Source organism: Leptosomus discolor, chromosome Z (assembly GCF_034619465.1).
Source record: "Leptosomus discolor isolate bLepDis1 chromosome Z, bLepDis1.hap2, whole genome shotgun sequence".
NCBI lineage: Eukaryota > Metazoa > Chordata > Aves > Leptosomiformes > Leptosomidae > Leptosomus > Leptosomus discolor.
Genome location: NC_141419.1, coordinates 3,370,158 through 3,390,714, shown reverse-complemented (window position 1 = coordinate 3,390,714; position 20,557 = coordinate 3,370,158). Strand labels below are relative to the sequence as shown.

Genomic DNA, 20,557 nt, shown 5'->3' with positions numbered 1-20,557 from the left:
CTCCCAGGGCAGGGTATTTGCATAGCGCTGGGTGTGCTGAGAGATGGCCGGGGTTGGAGCTGGGTCGGGAGGTTGGATGGGAAAACTCAGCTCAGCAGGCACCGATTCCTGGAGATCAGCGGTGACCCGGGAAGGGTGATGCCACCAGGGCCCCTGAGATGTTCTCAGTGTCCCTAGGACACGAAGGAGACTGTCCCCTCGCTGTGCTTGAGTTGGTGATGGTGCCAGCCTGCCCCCAGCTCCCCTGCTCCCACCCAGGGCTGGGTGCACCGAGGGTCCTCCCAAATACAGGGTGGGTGCGCTGCCTGGTTCATCCCATTCCCTGGAAAAATGCCTCCAAACTGATTATTTTATTTGAGGGGTTACTGAACCCTTCTCCTTCACCCAGGCTCGTGCCTGGCCCCATAGGGGGGACAGGGACAGTGACAGGGCCAGCATATGGCTCACTGGCACCGCCAGCCTCCCTGCAGCCGATGCTGCACCATCCCCAGGGGACTCGATTCCCAGAGGAGCCTTTTATTTTTCCCTGATTGTGGCTTATTTAGGTATTTTCACACACACCCACCCCCGGGGCCACCTTTGGCTGACAATGGAGCATTGATTGGGAACTGGCAGCAGCTTTCGGGGAGCTGGGAGCCCCAGCTGTCCCCCCCACACACACACACTCTCGGAGGTGGCATCGCTGCTTTCCATCCGAGTCGGGAGCATTAACAACGTGTGAGTCATCTCGTAAATGAACCATCTTGGGAGAGGGGGATCCAGGGTGGGATGCTGCTCCGAGCAGGAGCTGTGGTGGAAAAATAAAGCTTTGAGCTGCTGGTGGAGGGAATTGATGTGAACGTGAGCCCTGGGGTCCTCAAAGGGTTTTCCTGGGCAGGGAGCAGGTTCCTTCAAACTGGGACATGGGGACCGTGTGTCCTGGTGCCTGGGGCTGGCTGGGACCTGGGGACCGTGTGTCCTGGTGCCTGGGGCTGTTCAGGTAATGGGGACCGTGTCCTGGTGCCTGGGGCTGGTCGTGACATGCAGGAGGGACAAGGGCTCCATGCACATGTGTATGTGTGCAGACATACATGTGGCACTACCGTGGGACACGGAGGAATTTTACAGCCGGGTTTCCTAAGGGAATAAGGTCCGTTTGTCCATCTCCTGTGAGTCTGACAGGGCATTTGCCGGCGCCTGTTGCTGTACCAGCAAGGACAGGGATTAGACCCAGGCCAGACCTGGGTTAGACCCCCTGGGCCACCTTTGACCACCCTGGTCACAGAGGAGGCAGTTTTCTTCCTCAGCACACAAAGTATGGACTTTTTCTCTAGCTTTTTAGCTCCTTGCTGCTGCCTCTGCCACGACCCACGGTCGCCACAGCCGAGCCACCACTGGCACATTCACCATGGAGCCAGTGCTGGTGCTGGGATGGGATGAATGCGTGGACGTTCAGCCTGTGGATTCACCTCCTCTGAAGACTCCAGGGCTGCCAGGGAAGAAGCGGGTGTTGTCTTTGATGTTGTGAATCCAGGTCAGCTGCAATCCTGCTGTGCTCTGACTGTGCCGAATCGCAGGGCGCAGAGCTCGGCTCTCCCCTCTGCTTGTTCGTGCCCCTTCAAACGTCCATGGGATGCACTAGTTTGGGGTTGGGAGAGGAGAGAAAACCTCCTCTTGGTGGAAACCCACAGCACAGGAGGCTTTGGCCAAGGTTTGTGTTTGGGCAGAAGGATGGAGGCTCGGACCTGGAGACATCAGCAGCAGGAGCTGCAGAAGGAGCATCCAGCTCCAACTGACACTTTGCTTTCGTGCCAGTCGGTCCCTGCAGGGCACTTAGATGTGAAGGTCAGGGAAGCAACAGCGTATGACTGAGCACTGGTGGTTTACAGGGTATTATTTTATATGTGTGATTAAGGCTCTTTTCCCAGCTAGCTGAGAGCCTGCTCGCTGTACCCAGCAAGTGCCCAGTCCAGGCAGGGTGGCTGCCGGGCCAGGGGGCAGCATGGGGACAAGCACGTCCCCACTGCAGCGTGGGCTCACAGGCAGCAGGTCCTGGAGTGATGCTTGGGTTCGTGGCAGGATCTTGGGAGGTTTGAAAGGTGCTCAGCAGGTCCTGAAGGCAGGACTTGCCGCAGGGAATCGGGCTGCAGTGTCCCTCACCTGCACGGTCCTGGATGTCAGGGGTGGCGAGGGCTGGTTCATTGCCAGGGCAGGGCTCTCTTCCAAAAAGCTCAGCAAAGCTCAGGATTTTCCCTTGACACTTTGATCAAACTTGGAAGGGCTCAAGATTTGGAGCCAGGCTGGACTCAGGCTTGGCCAGAACCCAAGCAAAGCCCTTTGGTCACCAGCCAGCCACCCGCCTTCCACCCAGATCATCCCTGGCTTGTCCAAGCCAGGTCTCTGGCAGAAGAGCCAACAACATCACTTGTTGGTTGGGTGTTTTCTTTTGAAACATCCCTCCTACATCAGGAGGCATTTCAGCCCCAGGCTGCCTCAAGCAAAGCAGACGTGGGGACCACTGCGTACCCACGCACATCTCCCTGGTGGCTGCTGAGGACTGAAAGCATCTGGCTGTAGGTGCCAGCCTTACCTCTGTCTTCAAATAATTTACAGCAGGTTGGGGCTTTGGAAGCGCCCAGCCTCTTCCTTGAGAGCTGTAACTACCAGTGGCACGTATGGGAAGCTCCATGTGTCTGGTGCTGGTTCCTCCAGCCCCGTTGGGTGTCAAACGCAGACGTAAGGTGAGGGTTTGCCCTATTTCCCATGGTGGCCCTTGTGCATCCTCCTTTCCCGGGTGCTGTGAATGTGTGTAAGCACTCGGAGAGGAGCAGGAGGCAAGAAAATGCCCTCAAAGCTTCAAATAAGGTGATGAACCTTCCCACCCTCACCGGAGAGTTGCAGAAGATGCATGTCAGTGTTCATGGTGATGCCACCCCTGCCGTGGCTGCCTCGGTGGGTCCCTTCTCCGGCCCTTTACTAGCACTAGGAATTTTGCTTTGCTTCAGTTCCCAGACTGATAAAATCAGATGCCCGCTGCCATCTGTCCTGGCTTGTCCCAGCAGCCTCAGGAGAGCACCCAGGGAGGGCAGCGCCTCCTCCATCCAAAGGGACACAGATGGTGGCTGCCCAAAGCCATATTTTCCCAAGATGGCCACCTGCTTCCCTCGCCGCTGCCGGGAGCGATGCCAAGCCGCGGGGCAGAGCTGCTGCCGGCATTCCCAGTCCGTCAGCCAGCACTGGGAGCCTCCAGAGACCAGGGGGTGGCACGGCTCTGCTATGGTCATGGTGTTATCCAGGGAAAAGCGAGCTGCGTTGGAGAAAGGAGTGGGAACGCCAGTGGGGGCTGGGCTGGGGGGTCCTTGGGGGGTGCCAGCACCCACGTTTTGGTCTTTACTAGCAGAGAGGAGATACCCAGACACGTCCAAGCTGGGGTGGCTTAAGCCGTGAGTTGAATCCCGTCCGTGATGGGTCTTGGAGGAAATCCCTGGCACTATGAGAGCCTGACGTGGGAGCATCATCGAGGCCCTGGCAAGATGCTGGGCACCCCTAAATGGGTGTTTCGGCCATCCCAAGGGTGGGCTGCCAGTACCACGGTGCTGGTCCAGGGCTGGGCGAGGGCAGGGAGCAGAGAGGGGCTGGAGGAAGAGGAGCAGTGCTCAGCCATTGCCTGTTCGTGCTTCTCCCAGCTTCAAAGGCAGCTCCCCCTCCTCCAGCCTGCAGAGCCTCAGGCAGCCGACCAGGGAAGGTGATTTCTCTCCCCTTCTTCTTTCTTCTCCTGAAAGGCACAAAAATCCCCCCTGCACCCCCCCCTGCGTCTCACAGATGTGCAGGACCTTCCTCCTTCTCGCTCCCACTCTTCCTCATCACAGCCCGGCACAAAGCTGGGGACAGACTCAGCTCTGGGCCACCCCTCTCGGCCCCCCGGCCACGTCCCCGTCCCCTTCTCGCAGCCTTGGGAATATATTTGCAGGGAAATATATATTTATTCTCTGATTATCGGGTTGGGGTTGTTTTTTTTTTTCTGGAGAACCCTTTTAGGGCTGCAAACCTGCAGGTCTCAGCTGGCCTGTCCTCGGGGAGCAGTTGGCCAGCACAGCCTGTGGTTAAATAAAGGGTCGTAATAAGGAAAAATTGAAAGTGGTGCTTTAATGATTGGAACAGCTCTTCTTCCATATCTATCTGTCTGCCTATCTAAATATAGACATATATTTTCTAAACACAAAATGCCAGCATCCCTGCTCAGAGCCAGGTGAAGCGGCTGAGAGCCAAACACAAGTATTTAAAAGCAATATTAAATGACCGATGCCTAATGAAACCCTTGGGCTGAAGGCAGCACTCTGCCGATAGGAGATGGTTATTTACGGGGCAGAGGAAAACAGGCTGGAAGAAGACTTTTTTCCCTTTTCCCAAGGTTTTGGCTGCAGCAATTTTGGGGGAGAGGATGTGTTTGATGTGTAAATCCCTTCTCGCTCCCCCTTCGGAAAGCAGCCTTGGACCATGGCTTAGCTAAAAGGCTGTTGTTCTAAGGGATTTTGTGGTTGCTGCTTGGGTTTTTAACTCATCCTTCCTGTGCAAACGTGGCTGTGCATCTCCCAGGAGCTGGGGACCCTCCCGGCCCCATCGAGGCAACAACATGCACACGTCCATCCGGCTGCGGCTGAGCCACTGGGAGCAGCGAAGCCGCTGCGGGTGAAGCGAGGCAGCATCTGCCTGTAACCACCTTCAAGGTGTTGCTCCAACCTGATTTCCAACCCCAGGATGGATTTTTCCCAGCAGCCTGATGGAGAGACCCATCCTCCTCCTGCCCAGCTACAGGGAGGGGAAGAAAAACGCTAATAATGGTGCTTCGCTAATGACTTGAAATGTTCCCGGGATAAGTGTTCCCATTTCTCTACTAAATATCTGCTCCCCGTCCACCCGACAGCAAACACAAAGCCCCCTCCTCCCCGTGGCCTTGGGACTGGAGCTGTGGGTGGGTGACAAGGGGACTTTTGATGTTTGGGGTTTTATTTTCCTTGCTATAGCCAAGATGAGAGAAGCAATTTTTCCTCTCGCCTTGTGCTTTTCTACCTTCCTCCGTATCCAAGCGCAGCCGGGATCCTCGGAGGGCCTGGATGACTCACCGCAGCCGCAATGTAAGGGCATTAGCACACGATTCCTCCCGGGGCCTCTGCCTCTCCCATCACCAGGAGTTTTTACATCCAGAGCAGCTCTCCTTGCCCCAAGGAAATATCCCGTTTACCTGCAAAACGGCTGGGCAGAGGGAGCACGTCCCCTGGACGGAGGGGACAGCTCGTGACGGCGATGGGTGCTGGACCAGGACCGAAGGGATGCCCGTGCACACGCGGGGGTGCCACGGCCTCGCCGATGCCCACACGCAAGTCCCTGCCCTCCCCCCGAGCTGGTGCTGAAGCGGGTCCCTTCCCACCGCGGCCGACGGCGGCTCCGTCACCCCTTGAACCCCCATCCCAGCGCAGCGGCGGTTGCAGTTAACTCACTAATTTGCTTTGCAGAGTTGCAATTAATTAACATTTGCTTCCCTGACGGTTGCTGACCCTGCCAGGCTCGGGAGTAAATTGGCTGCTGTGGGTGATGGGTTTGCTGAGAGCGGCTGGCGGTGGTGGCACGGCTCCTGGGTGATCGCTTCGTTACAGGCCGGGCTATTTATATTTTCGCTTTGGAAAGACAAGGCGGCTCGTTGGAAGAATGTGGCCACCGGTGCCAGCTGCTCTCGGCTTTCGGGCTCGCGGGGACCTTGCAGAAAGGAGGCGCAGCCACGGCTGGGGGTGAAGCAGAGCTTGGGCACACCCCCAACCTGCCATCCTGGGGTGCTTTTTGCTCAAGGAAATCATCAACCAGGAGCTGTGCGTCGCTGGGAGACGCTGGGGTGGTGCAAAGCGGGTGGAAAGATACTTTGGGAACGTTGCAGACAAGCAAACTGGGGTTAGAAACCATCCAAAGATCATTTCTCTTCTGCAGTGCAAACCCATCCCGAGGTGGGATGCAGAGGACCAGGGGATGGGGATGATCCTTGAACATCCAGCTGAGCTCCTCAGCCCCCTCCTCCTTCCCACCACCCTCCCACCTCTGCCTGAACCCAAACCTGGCCTAAACCGCGCTAATCCAGAGAGCAAACCGCCCCTGCTCCCCCGCCCTTTCCTCAAGCTGCGTGGCACTTCATTATATCACTCAAGATTAATCTGCTGCTCCTAATTGCCGAGTGCCCGAGAGCTCCTGGCAGGGGGAAAAATAAGTGTCAGGCGAAAAAAGCGATGTGATTTTTTTTTCTCTCTGTAATATTTAGGTCGACTTACTGATGTGGGAAGCGCAGGGATGGGAATTCATGTGGTCTGGGGAAGGCGGAGGGGGGTGATTTTACAGCATTTCTTGGGCTGTTTTGCCTGGCATCTCCGTCCCGGCCCTGAGAGGCACGGCTCCAGCTGAAGGTCGAGAAAGACTGGTTTCTGTGGGTTGGAGGTTTTTTTTTGCTTTTAAAGGGGGATCTTTGCTCAGTTCTTCCTCATCTGCCTGTTCAGCTAAGGCAGGGGAAAAAAAAGTCTCTGCCAAGTGCTGTGATTTTAGGAAGGCTGAGATCAAAGTGCTCTGCAGACTCAGCAAACCTCTTCAGCCAGGAAACAAAAGGGCACTGGTTTTTCTTTAGGAAAAGTATATTCAGTAATTTTCCATGCAACATGTTCCATTTTAGAAGCAAAGGTTTGGGTCCAGTTTGGGCTCCTTTGATGCATTTAATCATCAAAAAGCCTGGGGGGAGGTTGAGGGACCATTAGGGCGCTGCACCCCACCACCGGTTCCCTCTGATGGATTGCAAACAGGTGACAAACTGCTTTTTTCCCACCTTGATTTGCAGGAAAAAGAAAAACCTCCAAATAGTCAGTCAGGCCAAATCCATGGCTTTGCTCTGAGTATTTTGGCTTGGCTGGGGAAGAGCCGGGCTGGGCTGTGGGGCTGGCTTGGGCAATCACCGTATTGTTTTCGGAGCTGCTCCGGAGCCGCTGATTCACTCGCATCAATGCAGAACAATGAAGGAGAAAGGAAATTGCTCAGTTTGCATCCCAGCCTGGAGCTGGAGACAGTGCTGAGAGGCTCAGAAATTATTTTTTTCCCCCCTGTTTTAGTGGTGTTTGTGTGGTATTCTGTGCCTGGAGTGTCCCGAGGGGATTGCCTCGTATACCCCTGCCAGGCTCCTCCAGGTATTTAGGGACTCACCACACCTCCACATCCTTTGGCAGCCGGTACCCATGGGACCCAACCCCATCCTCCCATGCTCGCTGTGCCCCAGAAAAGCAGAGCTTTGGGGTTTAATTAAAACAAAAAGCCGAACAAAAAAAGCCCATCAGCAGAGCAGCTCAGTGCTTGGAAGGCTCCAGCGGAGCCACGGCTCGAAGGAGATGCAGCAGACGTGGTCCCCCTAAAATATTTAGGGTCTCTACAGCTCTTTCTTTCATCTAGCACCGAGTCCCAGGGTGGAGCCAGGCTCACTCGGCTTTGGAGGTGTTGATCAACCCCTTTGGGATTTGGGGAATAGTTGTTGGTGTCCCTGAGCCCAGCAATGCTCTTGTGCACCCCAGGGCACAGGGAGTTTTCTGGGTCACCTCCCACCCTGCTCAGCACCCTCAGCATCATTCCTGGCCCTCTCCAAACAACCCCAGCGCTGCATTATCCTGCTTTTTAAAGCAAATCAGCTCAATTCCTGAGCAGGGCTGGCCCCTTCCCCTGTCCCCCCACGCTGGGCACAGTCCTCGCCGTGCCGAGCATCACCTCGGGGATGTCACCCACCGGAGCAGCCCCGATGCGAAGCGTGGGAGCGATGTGGCTCAGCGCCGGCGGAGCCACGGTGGTTTTCCCAGGAGAGCCGAATCCTTCCTGCTGACAACAGCGAAGCGGGTCACGCAGAGAGCCCGTGCCTGTCGGGCAGATAAATATTTCATGGGGGTTTTGAGGTCTGGGGAGGCAGCAAACGCCTGTGCCTGGTGGATAATTACCTATTGATTGCTCAGCTTGCAGTGTAAGCACCTCCACACGGGACGAGCAGGGAGGGGGGGAGATCTGCCCAGCCCTGCCAAAGAACGGGAACATCAGCACCAAGCGAGGAACTGGAGGTGTGGAAATAACACCTGGGAGTCCTTCTGGCTACAGGGAGGGGGATATTCCCTTGGGAGGAGAAGGGCCATCCCTGCAAATGGGAGCTCAAGCAGCCAGGATGGGGGGTTTGGGGTCTTCACCTCGTGCATCCCCCAGTTTTTTATCTGCTGCTGCTGTCTCGGGTTTTCCCTCCGCCCTTGCAGCTCGCTTTGGTAGGTTGCTCCAGTTTTTGAAGGTAAATCTTTTCTTTGGGTACCTCTTCGGCTCATCCCGCGGCTCAGCCAGCGGAGGGCCAGTTTAACCCATTCAATGCACATTTTCTTCCCCCACCACAAACTCGAGGACCCCTGAAGTGAAGGAGGAGGAAGCAGGATTACACCCCAAGGCTAAAAGCTGGGTGCACGCGTGGCTCCCGTGACGCTGGGGTGAGGAGAAAGGTTGTCACTTGGACAAGGTGCTCTGCCCCGGTGCTGGGGACCGGAGAGGGCAACTCCCATGGCTCTGCAGCGGGAACATCAGGCAGAACCTCCTGACATTTAAGGAGAGGGAAAACAAAACAGCTGATGAAGTTATGGATAAATGTCACTTGGGTTTCCAGCTGCTGCAAGGCACACGAGCCAGCGGGGTGGCTTGGGGGGACGTCAGGACCTGACGGCTAATTGTGGGGCAGCCCTAAGGAGGGTCAGACTCCCGTGGAACACAGCTTTTTGGGTGCATCCTTGAGCCGAGGGCTCTGCCATGTCCCGGGTCCAGGGCTTATCTGCGAGCCCCGACGGTGCAGGGTGAGCCCAGCACCTGGCGCTCAGCACCACGCTGGATGCCCCAGGGCTCGGTGAGAGGCTGTGTGAGCCCCGCTGCTCCCCCCACGATTCCCCACCCCAGACTGAAAACCTGGCAGCGCCGGGCTTTGCCGGCGAGGGACGCACCACAGCCCAAGGCACACACAGGACTGGGCTTAACTGGCAGATCTGGAGATGTTCCCATAAGCCAGAAGTAGCCCCCAAAAAACTGCTAGCCTGCTGGGGGGCCGTGCAGCCACGGCATCACCCCAGAGAGGGTCTGGAGGGGCCTGACCCCCTTCTCGGTGCTGAGGGGGGTCCTGCTGCCCAGCGCAGGGCGGAGGGAGCATGGGGACCTGCATGGAGAGCTAAAAGCCAGCTCCAGAACTGCATTAATTTGGTTCACCGCCGACTCGCCACCAGCCACTTCATCCCCTTTCCAAGAAGCCCAGGTTCTGGGTGAGCCCTGGCCAAGGGTCCCTCCCTAGGACCAGCCCTCCCAGTGGGGCGGGTGGTCAGGACCCACCACCTCCCGCTCCAGCCCTGCGGACAGGGACCCACCAGCTTCGGGGGCTGGCAACTGGGGCCAGGGAGGGGTTAGTGAGGCTTCGAGCAAGAGGATGGGGAAATGGGGTTGCCACGGAAACCACTGAACAGCAAAGCGTTGATTTACTATTTTTTTTTTTCATCAAGGCTGGAAAAAATGCGGGGGAGAAGGGCAGCGGCGAAGCCCCGCGATGCAGGCGAGCCGGGGTGGGGGGGAACTGGGGCACAGGGCGATCGGAACCCTGGGCAAACTGGGATTGCAAAGCAAAACGTGGATGCTCAGTTGTTTGTGTGCCGGATCCTGCACCTGCGAGACCCAATGTCCCCTTGGGGAGGGTGGCTCAGGGCAGGTTGTGGGGAAGGGACGGGGTCCGGTGGCACTGGTGGTGGCTGTCCCCGTCACCGCAGCGGCATGGGAGACCTGGCTGGGTTGGGGTCCACTGTGGGGTTGTTTAAAGCGTTGCAGGTTGCACGTGAAACAGAACAGCTCCATCACATCGAGGATTTAGCGTTTCGTGCAGGAAGAGGCACCAGCCTCTGCTGAAGCTTCCGAGCATCCAAAACCTGGAGCCCTGGGTGGGGGCAAAGCCACCGCAGGATCCTCCCAGGCTCTCCGTGCTCCTAGCAGGAGCCTCTGCATCCTTGCAAGGTCATGCAGAGCCCCAGGTAGAGCCGTGCCACCCGCTCCTAAGAGCTCAGCTCAGCCCAGAGCTCCTGAGGGCTCTTGTCTGAGCTTCCCTGCCTGCAGAGGCTGTGCAGGCAGAAAAAGGGCAGGGGAGGGAGCCAGCATCAGCATTTGCTGCTTGAAGCCGTGGCTACACCTCTCGAGCACCGATGAAAAATCAGAACCGAAGTGCTCACTTCCCCCAAAAGTTGAAGAGAGAGCTCCCGGGCTGAGCGCTGGCGAGACAGGCAGCTGCCAGATTTCTTGCCTGGACTTATTCCCTGCATGGCTGGGGGGGTGCGGAGGGGAGGAGGGGACTGTCACCTGTGGAGGAGAGAGGGGAAAGGCCTGGGGACATGGCACCTATGGGGCTGATGGCTGGGGAGAGGATGGTGGGATCTCCCAGGGGGCTCAGCCAGACCCCGAATGCCATCATCCAACCCGGTTTGGGGACTGGAAATTTGGGAACTGGGTTTTTGTAACACGGTTTTTGTGTTTGCACCCTCCTCGTGGAGGGGAGTGGAGGCTCAGCCCTGGGGACTGTCCCCAAGAGCCACCCAGAGCCTGTTTAAACACCTGGAAACAGCTGGATGCCAGAGAGCCCCTCACTGTCCCCTGCCCCAGTGTCATCCACTCGCTGTGACACAGGGGGCCGGATCCTGCATCCCCACCCAGAGGCTGGAGCATCCTTCAGGGCCAGGGAAAGTCTCCCTGGGGGTGGAACCTTGCATGGACAGTGGGGGAGCCGCCATCTCTCCAGTTTGCCTTCCCCACTCCCTTTCCTCCTCTGGGATTTCTCAGGGGACCTGGCTGGGGCGGGGAGGGGGGTACGTGGGGGTGACATGTCCCCTGCGGGACAGACGGACACATGGAGATGCCAGGAGCTCCATCACAATGTGTTTGGGGCCAGGTTCCCTCCAGTATCGCTCAGATATCTTTGCTGGACTGGTGCTGGGGTGCTGACCCAGTGTGCTGGGCCGTCTTATCTAGACCACACTTCTGCCAAGAAAGATTGGACCAGGTCCTTGAGCTCCCTTCCAGCCTCCTATTCTTTGATTCTACGACTGCAAAAGAAAAAAATAGGTCCAAATCCCCCCGTTTCAGCCTTGTCCCACCCAAAAGTGCCCGGTTGCACCTTGGGGACAGCACGTGAGCCCTGGTCCTGCACGCTGCTGGCACGGAGCTGCCCGTCCTGCGCTCCCCTTGCTGCCCAAGGTCACGTTGATGTTTTATTCATCCCCCACCAGCCACTGTATTACTTAACTGCAGCCACACGCACTTTGCAAGTGTAAATAATTGCCTTGGAGGCTTATTAATGACTTCGGCATGCTAACGAGCACCGCAGCCCAATGCAAGCTCTTGGGGGGGGTTCAGGGGTGTCTGACCCTTCCCTGGGCTGCTGGGACCCCAGAGACTGAGGGGGTTCGCCCCCAAATCGGGGTGCAAACTGCCTTGAGCTCTGATTGGGGAAAAAAAAATTCAAAAGCTCAAGATTAAAAAATTAACGGCTCGTTAATCCGACAGCTCCAGCGTCCTCCTCTGTCCCTGCCTCCGTAGGCACGGAGGCAGCACCCTCATCCCCCATCCATGGTCACCCACAGTCACCATGACCTTACCTGCGTCCCCGTCACGTCTTGCTGCCTCCAACCGGAGCCGCTGGGAGAGGCTGGTGGTGGCGAGGGACGGGCTCTGTGCCATGAGGCTCCATCCCGCACCTCGTGTAGCCAAAGGTGTGTCTCCCAGGCGGTCCCTGATGACTTTTCCCTGGAAAACCCTCTTGGCTGTTTGGTGGAGATGCTGCCCTGCCATGGGACTGCCTTTCGGTACCCAGACCCATCTGGGGAGCTGCTCCAGCCTTAATGAAAAGTCTTTAATCACCAGGCAGGTGATGGATGAGCATCAAGCCACCGTTACATCCCAAGCTGGGGGCTGGTGGACTCGAGACACGTGCTGGAGCTGGCCGGGGGGTCTTGGAGGACCATGAGGCTCGAGCCTGGGGGGTTGCGAACTGGGGCGCAGGTCCTGACCCCCCTTCAGAAAGCAGGCTGTGCCACAGAGACAGTTCAGACCTTTATTGCTCTAGCTGGAGGGTTTTCCCCCACTCCTCTCCCCCGCCATCCCTTCTTCTTTCCTGGGGACACGGTGCCCTCAAGCCAGGATGGACGGTCCACGTGTCACAGAGCAGAGGGACATGGTGGCATCCTGACACCCTGCAACCACCCTGTCTCCCTCCGTGTCCTCCCACTGTGCGCACTTAGGTGAGGAAGAAGGTGTTTGGGTTAAAACCTGGCCCTTTCCCCCCCCTCCAGGACAGTGGCACAGCCCCAAGTCCACAGGGCAACATCCCTGCTACCCCCCCAAATCACCCAAGTCCAGGTTTTCCTCCAGGGAAGGGCAACCTGCCCAGGTCAAACCAGTCTCGCTTTCCAGCCTGTTCCCAGTGGGCTCCCAGCACACCCCAAGCGAAGGGCAGGTATTTTACAGGGAGGAACCGCTTGAATTCACCAGGGTCTTCTTGAGCGAACCTGCCTGTCACCAGAGCCTGGCTCCCCGGGAAATCGAGGGAGCCCAGTGCAAGGAAACAGGGAGCCGGGGTGTAGGGACCGGAGCCACCCCATCTCCCTCCCTCCCCACCCCGGCTGCCCGACGTGGCCGTCACAACGTCCCGTCTCGCACCACGTCCCCTCCGTCCCCATCGCCGGGCACCGTCAGCAGAACTGCAGGAGAAGCAGAGCCCAGGGCGGGCGGTGAGCCCTCACCCAGCCCCCTCGCCCCGGCACCATTTCAGGGGGGCTCTGTCACCCCTCCCCCCTCCAGGTCTGGGGAAGGTTTGGGGAACCCAGAAGCCCCCCCCCCCCGGTGGGCACAGACCTTCCAGCGGTTCCCGCATTCGTTGCACAGCACGAACGTTGTCATGGGCTCATCGGCGCTGCGCGTCTGCACCTAGGAGGGAGCAGGCAGCCGGGTCAGCGGAGATACCTCCAGCATCCCCCAAATTGGGGTCCCCTGGGCACAGGGGGGGAAGCCCCGGGGGGGGGGGGGGGGGGCTCTGTGGGGCTGACCTGGTTGTACGTGCAGTTCTTCTTCTTGCACTTGCCGCACTGGAAGAGGTCGGTGACGGTGCCACCCGTCTTGGCCATCTGGTGCTCCCGGATGGCTTCCTGGGTCATGGCGTTCCTCAGCTCCTTCAGCTCATCGCTGGCCATCTCCTGCCACCGGCCAGGCAAGGTCAGCGCTGCCACGGCTCTGCCCAGGAGCTTGCAGCCAAGCCGGCACAGGGCACAAGCCGCCGTGGTCCATCACCCTCCCCATCCTCTCCAGGACCATCCTGCAGGCTCCAGGACCTGATCCTGCTCTCTTGTGCTTGCTGGAGGGCTCAGGCCCATCCAGATGGAAAAAAAAAATCACCCCATCCTCAAATCAAAACTGCTGCCTGCAAGGGCTTGGCTCCCTGTGGAAGGAGCTGGGCTTCCAGGAGCCTGATTTGGGGACCCTGGTTGAGAAGCAGGAATGGGGACCCTCAAACCTGACTCCTGCCCATGTGATGGGCTGGGGAGCTGCAGGGCTCGGGGGGCGAGCGACCAGGCAGTGCCCCCTGCTTTCTCCCGGTGCATGATGCTCCCTGTGACACCAGCCAGCACCAGGGTGGGACAGGGAGGTGCTGGGACAAGCCCAGTGTGGACACCACCAAGCCAAGACCCAGTCAGCCCTTGGGCACCAACTCAGCCTTCAAGAGCAGAGGCTTGAGGGGAGAGTCTCCCCGCCCCGCAAAGGCAGCAGGGATGTGGTCCACAAGAGCCAGCCCCGTGCCCCCCACCCTGCTCCCCACCTCGGCGGTCATGCGGGCGATGAGGCTGGGCAGGATGGCCCCGCACAGCACGTTCCTCCTCAGGCTGGGGTTCTTGGGGTCCTTCAGGTTGCTGATCCGGCTCCGCACTCGGTTGCGATACTTCATGTCCGTGCTCTTCAGCTCCTGGAAGATATGTGGGGTCCGTCAAGGAATCCAGGGGGCAAGGCTGGGGGATGTCAGCCCCATGGGCACCCGCTGCTGCTCTGGGCTTGTCATGGAGGGGGGGTGATCTCAACAGGGCTTTGCTCCCTGGGGGACCAGGTTGGGAAGGTCTCCCCCTCCTTGGGTTCAGTAGGATGAAGCACAGCTTGGGATGTGGGGTGGAAAACAACTTTGCATTTCTCTGCTGTGACAGCCAAAGGCTGTCGGGGCACAGGAACCATCACCAAGCCCTGTGCTGGGACACGAGTTCATGGTGCAGGGGGCTTAGTCCTCCCAGGCTGACCAAAAAGCCACCGGCTGCCTGCATGGATGCAGGCAGACAGGCTGAGGTGGCAGCTTTGGGGTCCTACGAGGCCCCAGGCCCACAGGGCCAGTGTTTGGGGTGCACCAAAAATAGAAGCGTGCCTAGGAGGAGGAACCACCTTGGGGCTGGTTCTGATCTCAGGGGGCTGCCAGGAGATCCCCGGGGGTGAATGGAGGTGACTCCATCCCTGCCAGCATGGCACAATCCAGGATCGGGGCTGGCAAGAGACACCCACACCAGGCTCAAAAAAAAAAAAAAGAGACCTTGGCTGGGTTTGGGTTTTATTTTCCCAGGGACAAAGGCAGGTCCATGAGCAGAGGGGTCTGGGGGGGACACACAGACCCCTGGACTGAGGCAGGTGCCCAGGGGATGCTCTGCTCAGCATCAACCTCTCACCGGGGTCTGGGCTCCCTCTGCAGGCAACGAGGACAGCAGAGCCTGTCACACTCTGTCCCGTCCCCACAACTCTCTGTCCATGTCCCCACCGCTACTCGAGCCCGCACGTGTGTCCCCCAGAAGATGGAGCCTGGGGACTCCCAGCACCCTCCCCAAAGGATATGGTCTTCGATCTCTGATGCCATCTTCTCGCAGTTGACACCGAACTCCTTGTAGTCATCTAAAGGGCAGAGCGGACGAGGGGTGACTTTTTGGCATGAAATCAGCTGGGTCTTACCGTGCACCAAGAAACAACCCCCCCCCAAAAAAGTCTCACATCTCCCCCCTCAACTTGTCCCAGGGACCCCACCTCTGAAAAAAAAACCCTATTTTTTACCCAACTTGAACTCAGAATTAACTTCCTTGTGAAACCCCCACCCAACCCCTTATCAAAGACGCTGCCAACCTCCCTTTTCTTTCATTTTGGGGCCGAACACTGAGCTATGAGCTGTGGCTGCAGTTCCTTCGCAAGCCCAGGTTGAGTTTGCTGTCGCGGGGCTGTGGGCGCCCCAGGACGCTTGTTATTATAGGGCTACTCCTGTTAGGGCTGTCCCATAGGAGAAACAGCCCAGTTTGGGCTCCAGCACCCCCCGGCTCCAGCACCCCTCAAGCTCCAGCACCCCCCAAGCTCCAGCACCCCCCGGCTCCAGCACCCCTCAAGCTCCAGCATCGCGTGGCTCCAGCATCCCCCCAGACTCGCTCACCGTCCATGCGGAGGGCGGCCGTCAGCATCTCAATGCACTTGTCCCTCACGGAGTCCCCCGTGAGATAGCAGGGGGCCAGGAGGCAGGGGCTGGGTGCGAAGGAGGGGCTGGTGGGGGTCCGTGGCGTCTCCAGTTTGGCCTTGCTGCTGTTGGCTCTGTAGGGGCATGCGGGGAGGACAGGTAGGTGCCAGGGTCCTGGTGCAGCCCCAGGGGACCTGCCGGGGGTCCCATGGCAGTGGGATGGGTCTCTCCTACCTTTCCTCCTTGCTATCAGTGGAGTTTCTCCGGGAGCCGGTGGGCACTGGCGAGGGGCTGGCGCCCACAGAGGATCTCCTGGGGGTGGCACAGGAGGGGACAATGGGAGAGACGGGGCAGGCAGGACAGGGGTCAGGGGCTGGTGGCAGGACCTCAGGCACCAGCACATCAGTGCCAGCGCTTGGAAGTTGACAGGAATCTCCCCCGGGGGAAAGGATTTGCTCCTCATGGAGGATGTCCCAGTGCTGGTGACAAGATCAGGGCTCCCAGCCATCTCTACCCACCCTGGACGTGGGCTCAGAGGTCAGAGCATCCCCAAAGGGGATCCCCAAAGCGTCCCCAGGCTGCCCCCTCCTTACCTCTCCCCTGACGGTCTCTTCTGTGGGGAGGAAGAGGAGGAGGTGGCCAAGGTGGTGGAGGACCTCGAGTCAGTAGAGTCTCTCCTGCCAGGATGAGCCCCATGTCAGAGGGCAGCGATAGGGACCAGGCAGTGGGTCCAGACCCCTGTCCTCAGCCCAGCGAGGGGCTGGGGGGTCTGACTGCTCCCATCCCCACCCTGCCCAGCCACTCACCTCTCTTTCTTGCCATCCAGAGGTGACTTCTTCGAGGACGCAGTGGGACTCTGGCCAACGCTGGACTCTCTTCATCGCAGAAGCCCAAAGGAAGGGAGAGATGCTCTCAGTGAGCCTTGCCCCAGTATCCCCCACTGTGATCTGGTGAGCCGGGTCCTGCCTGCCCATCTGCACACCCCATCCCCAGCCAAGTCATCCCTGAGCCCTCACCAGCCCCCCCCCGGCTGCCGGCAAAGCCCCCCCCCCCAGGCCAGCAGTGCCCGGCAGAGCCTGGCACGAACGTCGGTGTGCCCTTCGGCAGGTACCTCTCTGAGAAGGAGTCGGCAGGGTGGCCCCGGGGGTTGGTGGCATGAGAACTGGACTTACTGGGCTTCCTAAGGACAGAGAGAGCAGGGCAGGGTCAGATAAGCACCGTCCAAACAGCCCTCACCTGGGGAATAAATAGCATTAAAAAAGTGAAAAGAGAAAAAAAAAAGCCATTTGCCATTTCTCCCTTCCCTCTCCAAAAGCTGCCCCGGCGCTGGCCACGGCTGCAGGCAGCTCCCCTTGGTTATCCAGCGGTGCTGCCGGCACCCACGGACAGGCAGAGAGGGATAAACCAAACAACCCGTAAGGAGCGAGCAGAGGGTGGGCTCCTATCGGCCCCACCGATGCCTTGGCCATGTGGCTGGTGCCCCCCGAGAGCGGGCAGGAGCCCCCACCTCTCCTTGTGCTTCTCCTTGTGCTTCTCAGCTGGGTTCTTGGGGTGCTTTGCCCCTTCGTTGGGGCAGCTGGGAAAATCCAGCCCCTTCTCCTTCTTCTCCTTCTCCCCATCCATGTCCTTCTCCTTCTTCCCATCTACGTCCTTCTCCTTCTTCGAGGTGGTGGAGGACTCTGGGGGAAGGATTTGGATGTCAGGCATGGCCCAACCCAGCGCAGGGCACCTGGGGAGCTGCATCCCAGGGTGGGGGGATGGCCGGGGGATGCTCAGCCCTTGGAGGGGGGGGGGGCACACACTGGTTTACCCCGCTCCACCCCGGAGCGAAAACGAGCCCTTGGAAATCCCATCAAGTCTGTGCATCGCTTGGTGGGACTGATCCCACCCCGACCCCCCTGGCAAGCATCAGGGGGTTGGGGTGCTGGGATGGCCTGGGGAAGGTTGGGGCTTGGGGGGGGGGTCTCTGCCTCTCCCCGACATCCCTCACCCAGCAGCCGCTTCCAGTTCTTGATGAGGATTTTGGCCGAGGCCACCACCTCTTCATCCGAGCAGTGTTTCCGCACCGAGTTGACGGCCACCCCGATCCGCGTGGTCTGGGGACACATGGCAGGGACACGTCCTTAGGGATGTGCTGGCTGGCACGGGGGGGGGGGGACAGGACAAGCCACCCCATGGGGTGTCCCCCCTCACACCCAGATCCCCTCACCTGGAGCAGCTGGATGGTCATGGTGTAGCCGGTGAGGGACTTGAGCAGATCCAGAGCCCCTTCCTACAGCGGGGAGAAGTCATGAGGGCCCTTGAGGAGCTGGAGAGAAACGGGCGAGGGGGGCACACCAAGGCAGCCCACATCCCCCCTTTCCTCTTGCTGTCACCGTGGAGGGCACCCCAGGGGGACACAAAGGAGCCCTGGGCCAGTCCCCAGGGACCACCTGACCCTCCGCAGCAACGCCCTCATAGAAAAAAACCCCAAATCCTGCTGGACCATCCCAGCGCGGGGTCACATCTCCCAGCTGGAAAGCAGGAGCTGCCTTTAAAGCTTGGGAAAACCCCTCTGTAAGGAAACCCCGGGCTGCTGGGAGCGGGGACAGCTGGGGGACACCGCAGTGTCCCACGCAGCGGTCTGTGGGACATGGACCCCCGGGGTTTCAGCCTGATCCCCAGGCGTCCAGCCGCCACAGGGCTAAAGATAGCCCCGGCACGGAGCCTTCCTCCTCCTCCTCCGTGGTATTTTTAGAGCCCCAGTAGCGGACGCCAGCTCACAGGTATCCCCCCCGCAGCAGGGACAGCCCTGTGCTGGGCTGGACCCCCGCCCCACCACGAGGGGCTGGATCAGGCCCCCCCCGGTACGACGGGTGCAGGGGACATTCGTGTACGATGGGTGCAGGGGACATTCCCCCGCGCTGCACCCGGACCCTGACTCTATGTCCCCCCCGCACCCCAGGGGTGTGGAGCAGAAGGGCTGGACAGGATCAGTCCCTTGACCCCCGGGGTAATTCCCGGTGGGGAGCAGCGCCCGTGTGGATCCCATGGGGTCTGATTCGGTTCCAAGCGTTGGCATCCCAAAAAGTCACTGGATTTGGGGGGGGGGGGGGGGGGGGGGGGAAGGCAGCACTGTCCCCGCCCCCACCAGGGATCCTGCACCTCGTCGGGGCAAAGGCCGGAGGAAACGGTCAAATATTAACTTTAAGGGCCGGGCTCAGCTCTGCTGGCTCGCGGGTAACCGGATCGCCAGGATCCCTGGAGGGATCCTCACCTGGCACAAAGGGTGGCAGGGCCAGATCCTGGCTCCCCCCGTGGCGCGCCGTCGCCAAAGCCACCCAGGAGCCGTCGCTCAGCCCCCTCCCCTCCCGTCGCACGCTTGCACACGCTCGTGCAACAGGCAGGACTGGGGCTGGGGCGGGGGGGGGGGGGGGGGGTCGTGTCCCCAAACCTGCCCCCTGCCCCCCCGGGGAGTTTTCCCTTGCACGGGGCTGAGCCCACGGCACCGGCACTGGCCCCGATCGGGTGTTGGTGGCTGGGCCGGTGGCCAAGCACCTGTCGCCCACGGTTGCCCACGATCCTGCGCCGCCGAGGGGTACCCCGAGCCACCACCCCTGGGACAGACACCCCACCCCACCCCCCGCCCCACTCCCTTGCCCCCAAATCGCAACGGCTGGAAGCCACGGGGTGCAAGAGGGTCCCAAATCGAAGGTAAAATAAAATACCCCTGGGTGCTGGCTCCAACGTCATCAGGCCGGGCTGGGGTGGCGCAGGCAGCACCCTGGGGTGCTGGTGGCACCTGTGGGTGCTCAGCACCCCCCAGACCCGCTCCACCCAACTCAACAGGAGCGGGGGCGCGAAGAGCGGACTCCCCCTTTCCCTCCCTGCCCTGTCCCGAGCCACGCCGCCACGTCCAAACGCGCGTGCACACGCGCCTCAATACGCACACGCGTGTGAATACGCACGCGTGTGCAAACACGCACGCGTGTGCAAGTGTGCAAATCCGCCTGCACACCCACCCCCAGGGGCTCGGCCGCCTTACCGTGCTCTTCCTGGCCACCATCTTATCCAATTTCTTGGCAATCCGGACCAGCTCCTCAGCGGGCCCCATGCCGGCGGCTCGCGGCTCGCTGGGCTTCGGCGGCCGGCGGAGCAAAACCGAGGCGGCAGCAGGGCGAGCTTGGCGCTGCCAGCATGGGGGTTCTGGCAAGGGTGGGAGGGCAAGCGGGTGCGAAGGGGTGGCAGGGCTGGAAAGGAGGAGAGAAAGCGGGGGGAAAACGGGGAAAAGGAAGGGAAGGGAAGGGAGAGAAAGCAGAAAGGAGGTGGGGCTGTCCCGACCAGTTATAAACTCCTGCCAGGCAGGCGAAATAGCACGGGGAAGGGCTAAATATAGCCGAGAGTGCCGGGCAGGGCCACGATTGCAGGAGCTGGGGGAGGCGCGTGCCGGGGTGCACCGGGACGTTCGCCCGTCGGTGCCGGAGGGGAGCCCAAGGGTGCCAAGGGGCTGGAGGAGCTGCCTGCCATGGTGTTGGCAGGGAGAGGGCCTGGGACGTGGCTTTGCCACCAGGATGGCTGAAGGGGGGGGGGGGGGGGGAAATCGCTGACGGGCGCGGGTGCGAGTTCTGCGGGGCCAGGGCTTGCTCTTGCCAAACCGCGGTGTCCTGCAGGGGCGAGTCCCCTGGGGGAACACGCTGCGGTGGCAAAGGCCACCCCAACACCTCCCGTGGTCTTTGAAGCCTGGTAGGTGCTGAGGCTGCACTGGCATTTGCTTTGCTGAGCCCCCCCGGGAGCCCGCGGTGGGTGCCAGGAGCCCCCCCAGCACAGGCAGCAGCGGGGGGACACGGCGGTGGGGCTGGGTGGGGGGTGGCAAGCGTGCCACCCTTCACCACAGGGTGAGCACCCTGCTCTGTGCCAGATCCATCCCAGCGTGCAGGGAGGGTGCCTGTGCCCCAGCCCAGCCCCCCCCCATGGCTGCCCAACACCCAACCTGGTGCACACACACACACACACACACCCCCTCCCAAAACA

The 20,557-nt window shown here is 60.1% G+C and overlaps 1 protein-coding gene across 1 annotated transcript; it reads right to left on the bottom strand.

Moving 5' to 3' along the window:
- Positions 1 to 12,219: 12,219 nt before the first annotated feature.
- Positions 12,220 to 19,640, bottom strand: TCEA3 (transcription elongation factor A3). Its single transcript, XM_086479378.1, has 14 exons — positions 19,572 to 19,640; positions 17,757 to 17,819; positions 17,538 to 17,643; positions 17,055 to 17,226; positions 16,659 to 16,727; positions 16,354 to 16,422; positions 16,141 to 16,224; positions 15,782 to 15,859; positions 15,527 to 15,681; positions 14,947 to 15,003; positions 13,901 to 14,055; positions 13,134 to 13,280; positions 12,943 to 13,014; positions 12,220 to 12,324 (listed from the first exon to the last, which is right to left on the bottom strand). The coding sequence occupies exons 1-14, from the start codon at positions 19,638 to 19,640 to the stop codon at positions 12,220 to 12,222; spliced, it is 1,401 nt and encodes a 466-aa protein (XP_086335504.1).
- Between the last annotated feature and the right edge of the window lie 917 nt (positions 19,641 to 20,557).

What these genes read in the sequence shown, in the direction of transcription:
- TCEA3 (XM_086479378.1), bottom strand. Translation starts at nt 19,640, where the DNA reads ATGGGGCCCGCTGAGGAGCTGGTCCGGATTGCCAAGAAATTGGATAAG. An exon ending in TGACCATCCAGCTGCTCCAG is followed by an intron (nt 17,644 to 17,756) that starts GTGAGGGGATCT and finishes ATGTGTCCCCAG; the next exon opens with ACCACGCGGATCGGGGTGGC. An exon ending in AGAACTGCACGTACAACCAG is followed by an intron (nt 13,015 to 13,133) that starts GTCAGCCCCACA and finishes GCTCCCTCCTAG; the next exon opens with GTGCAGACGCGCAGCGCCGA.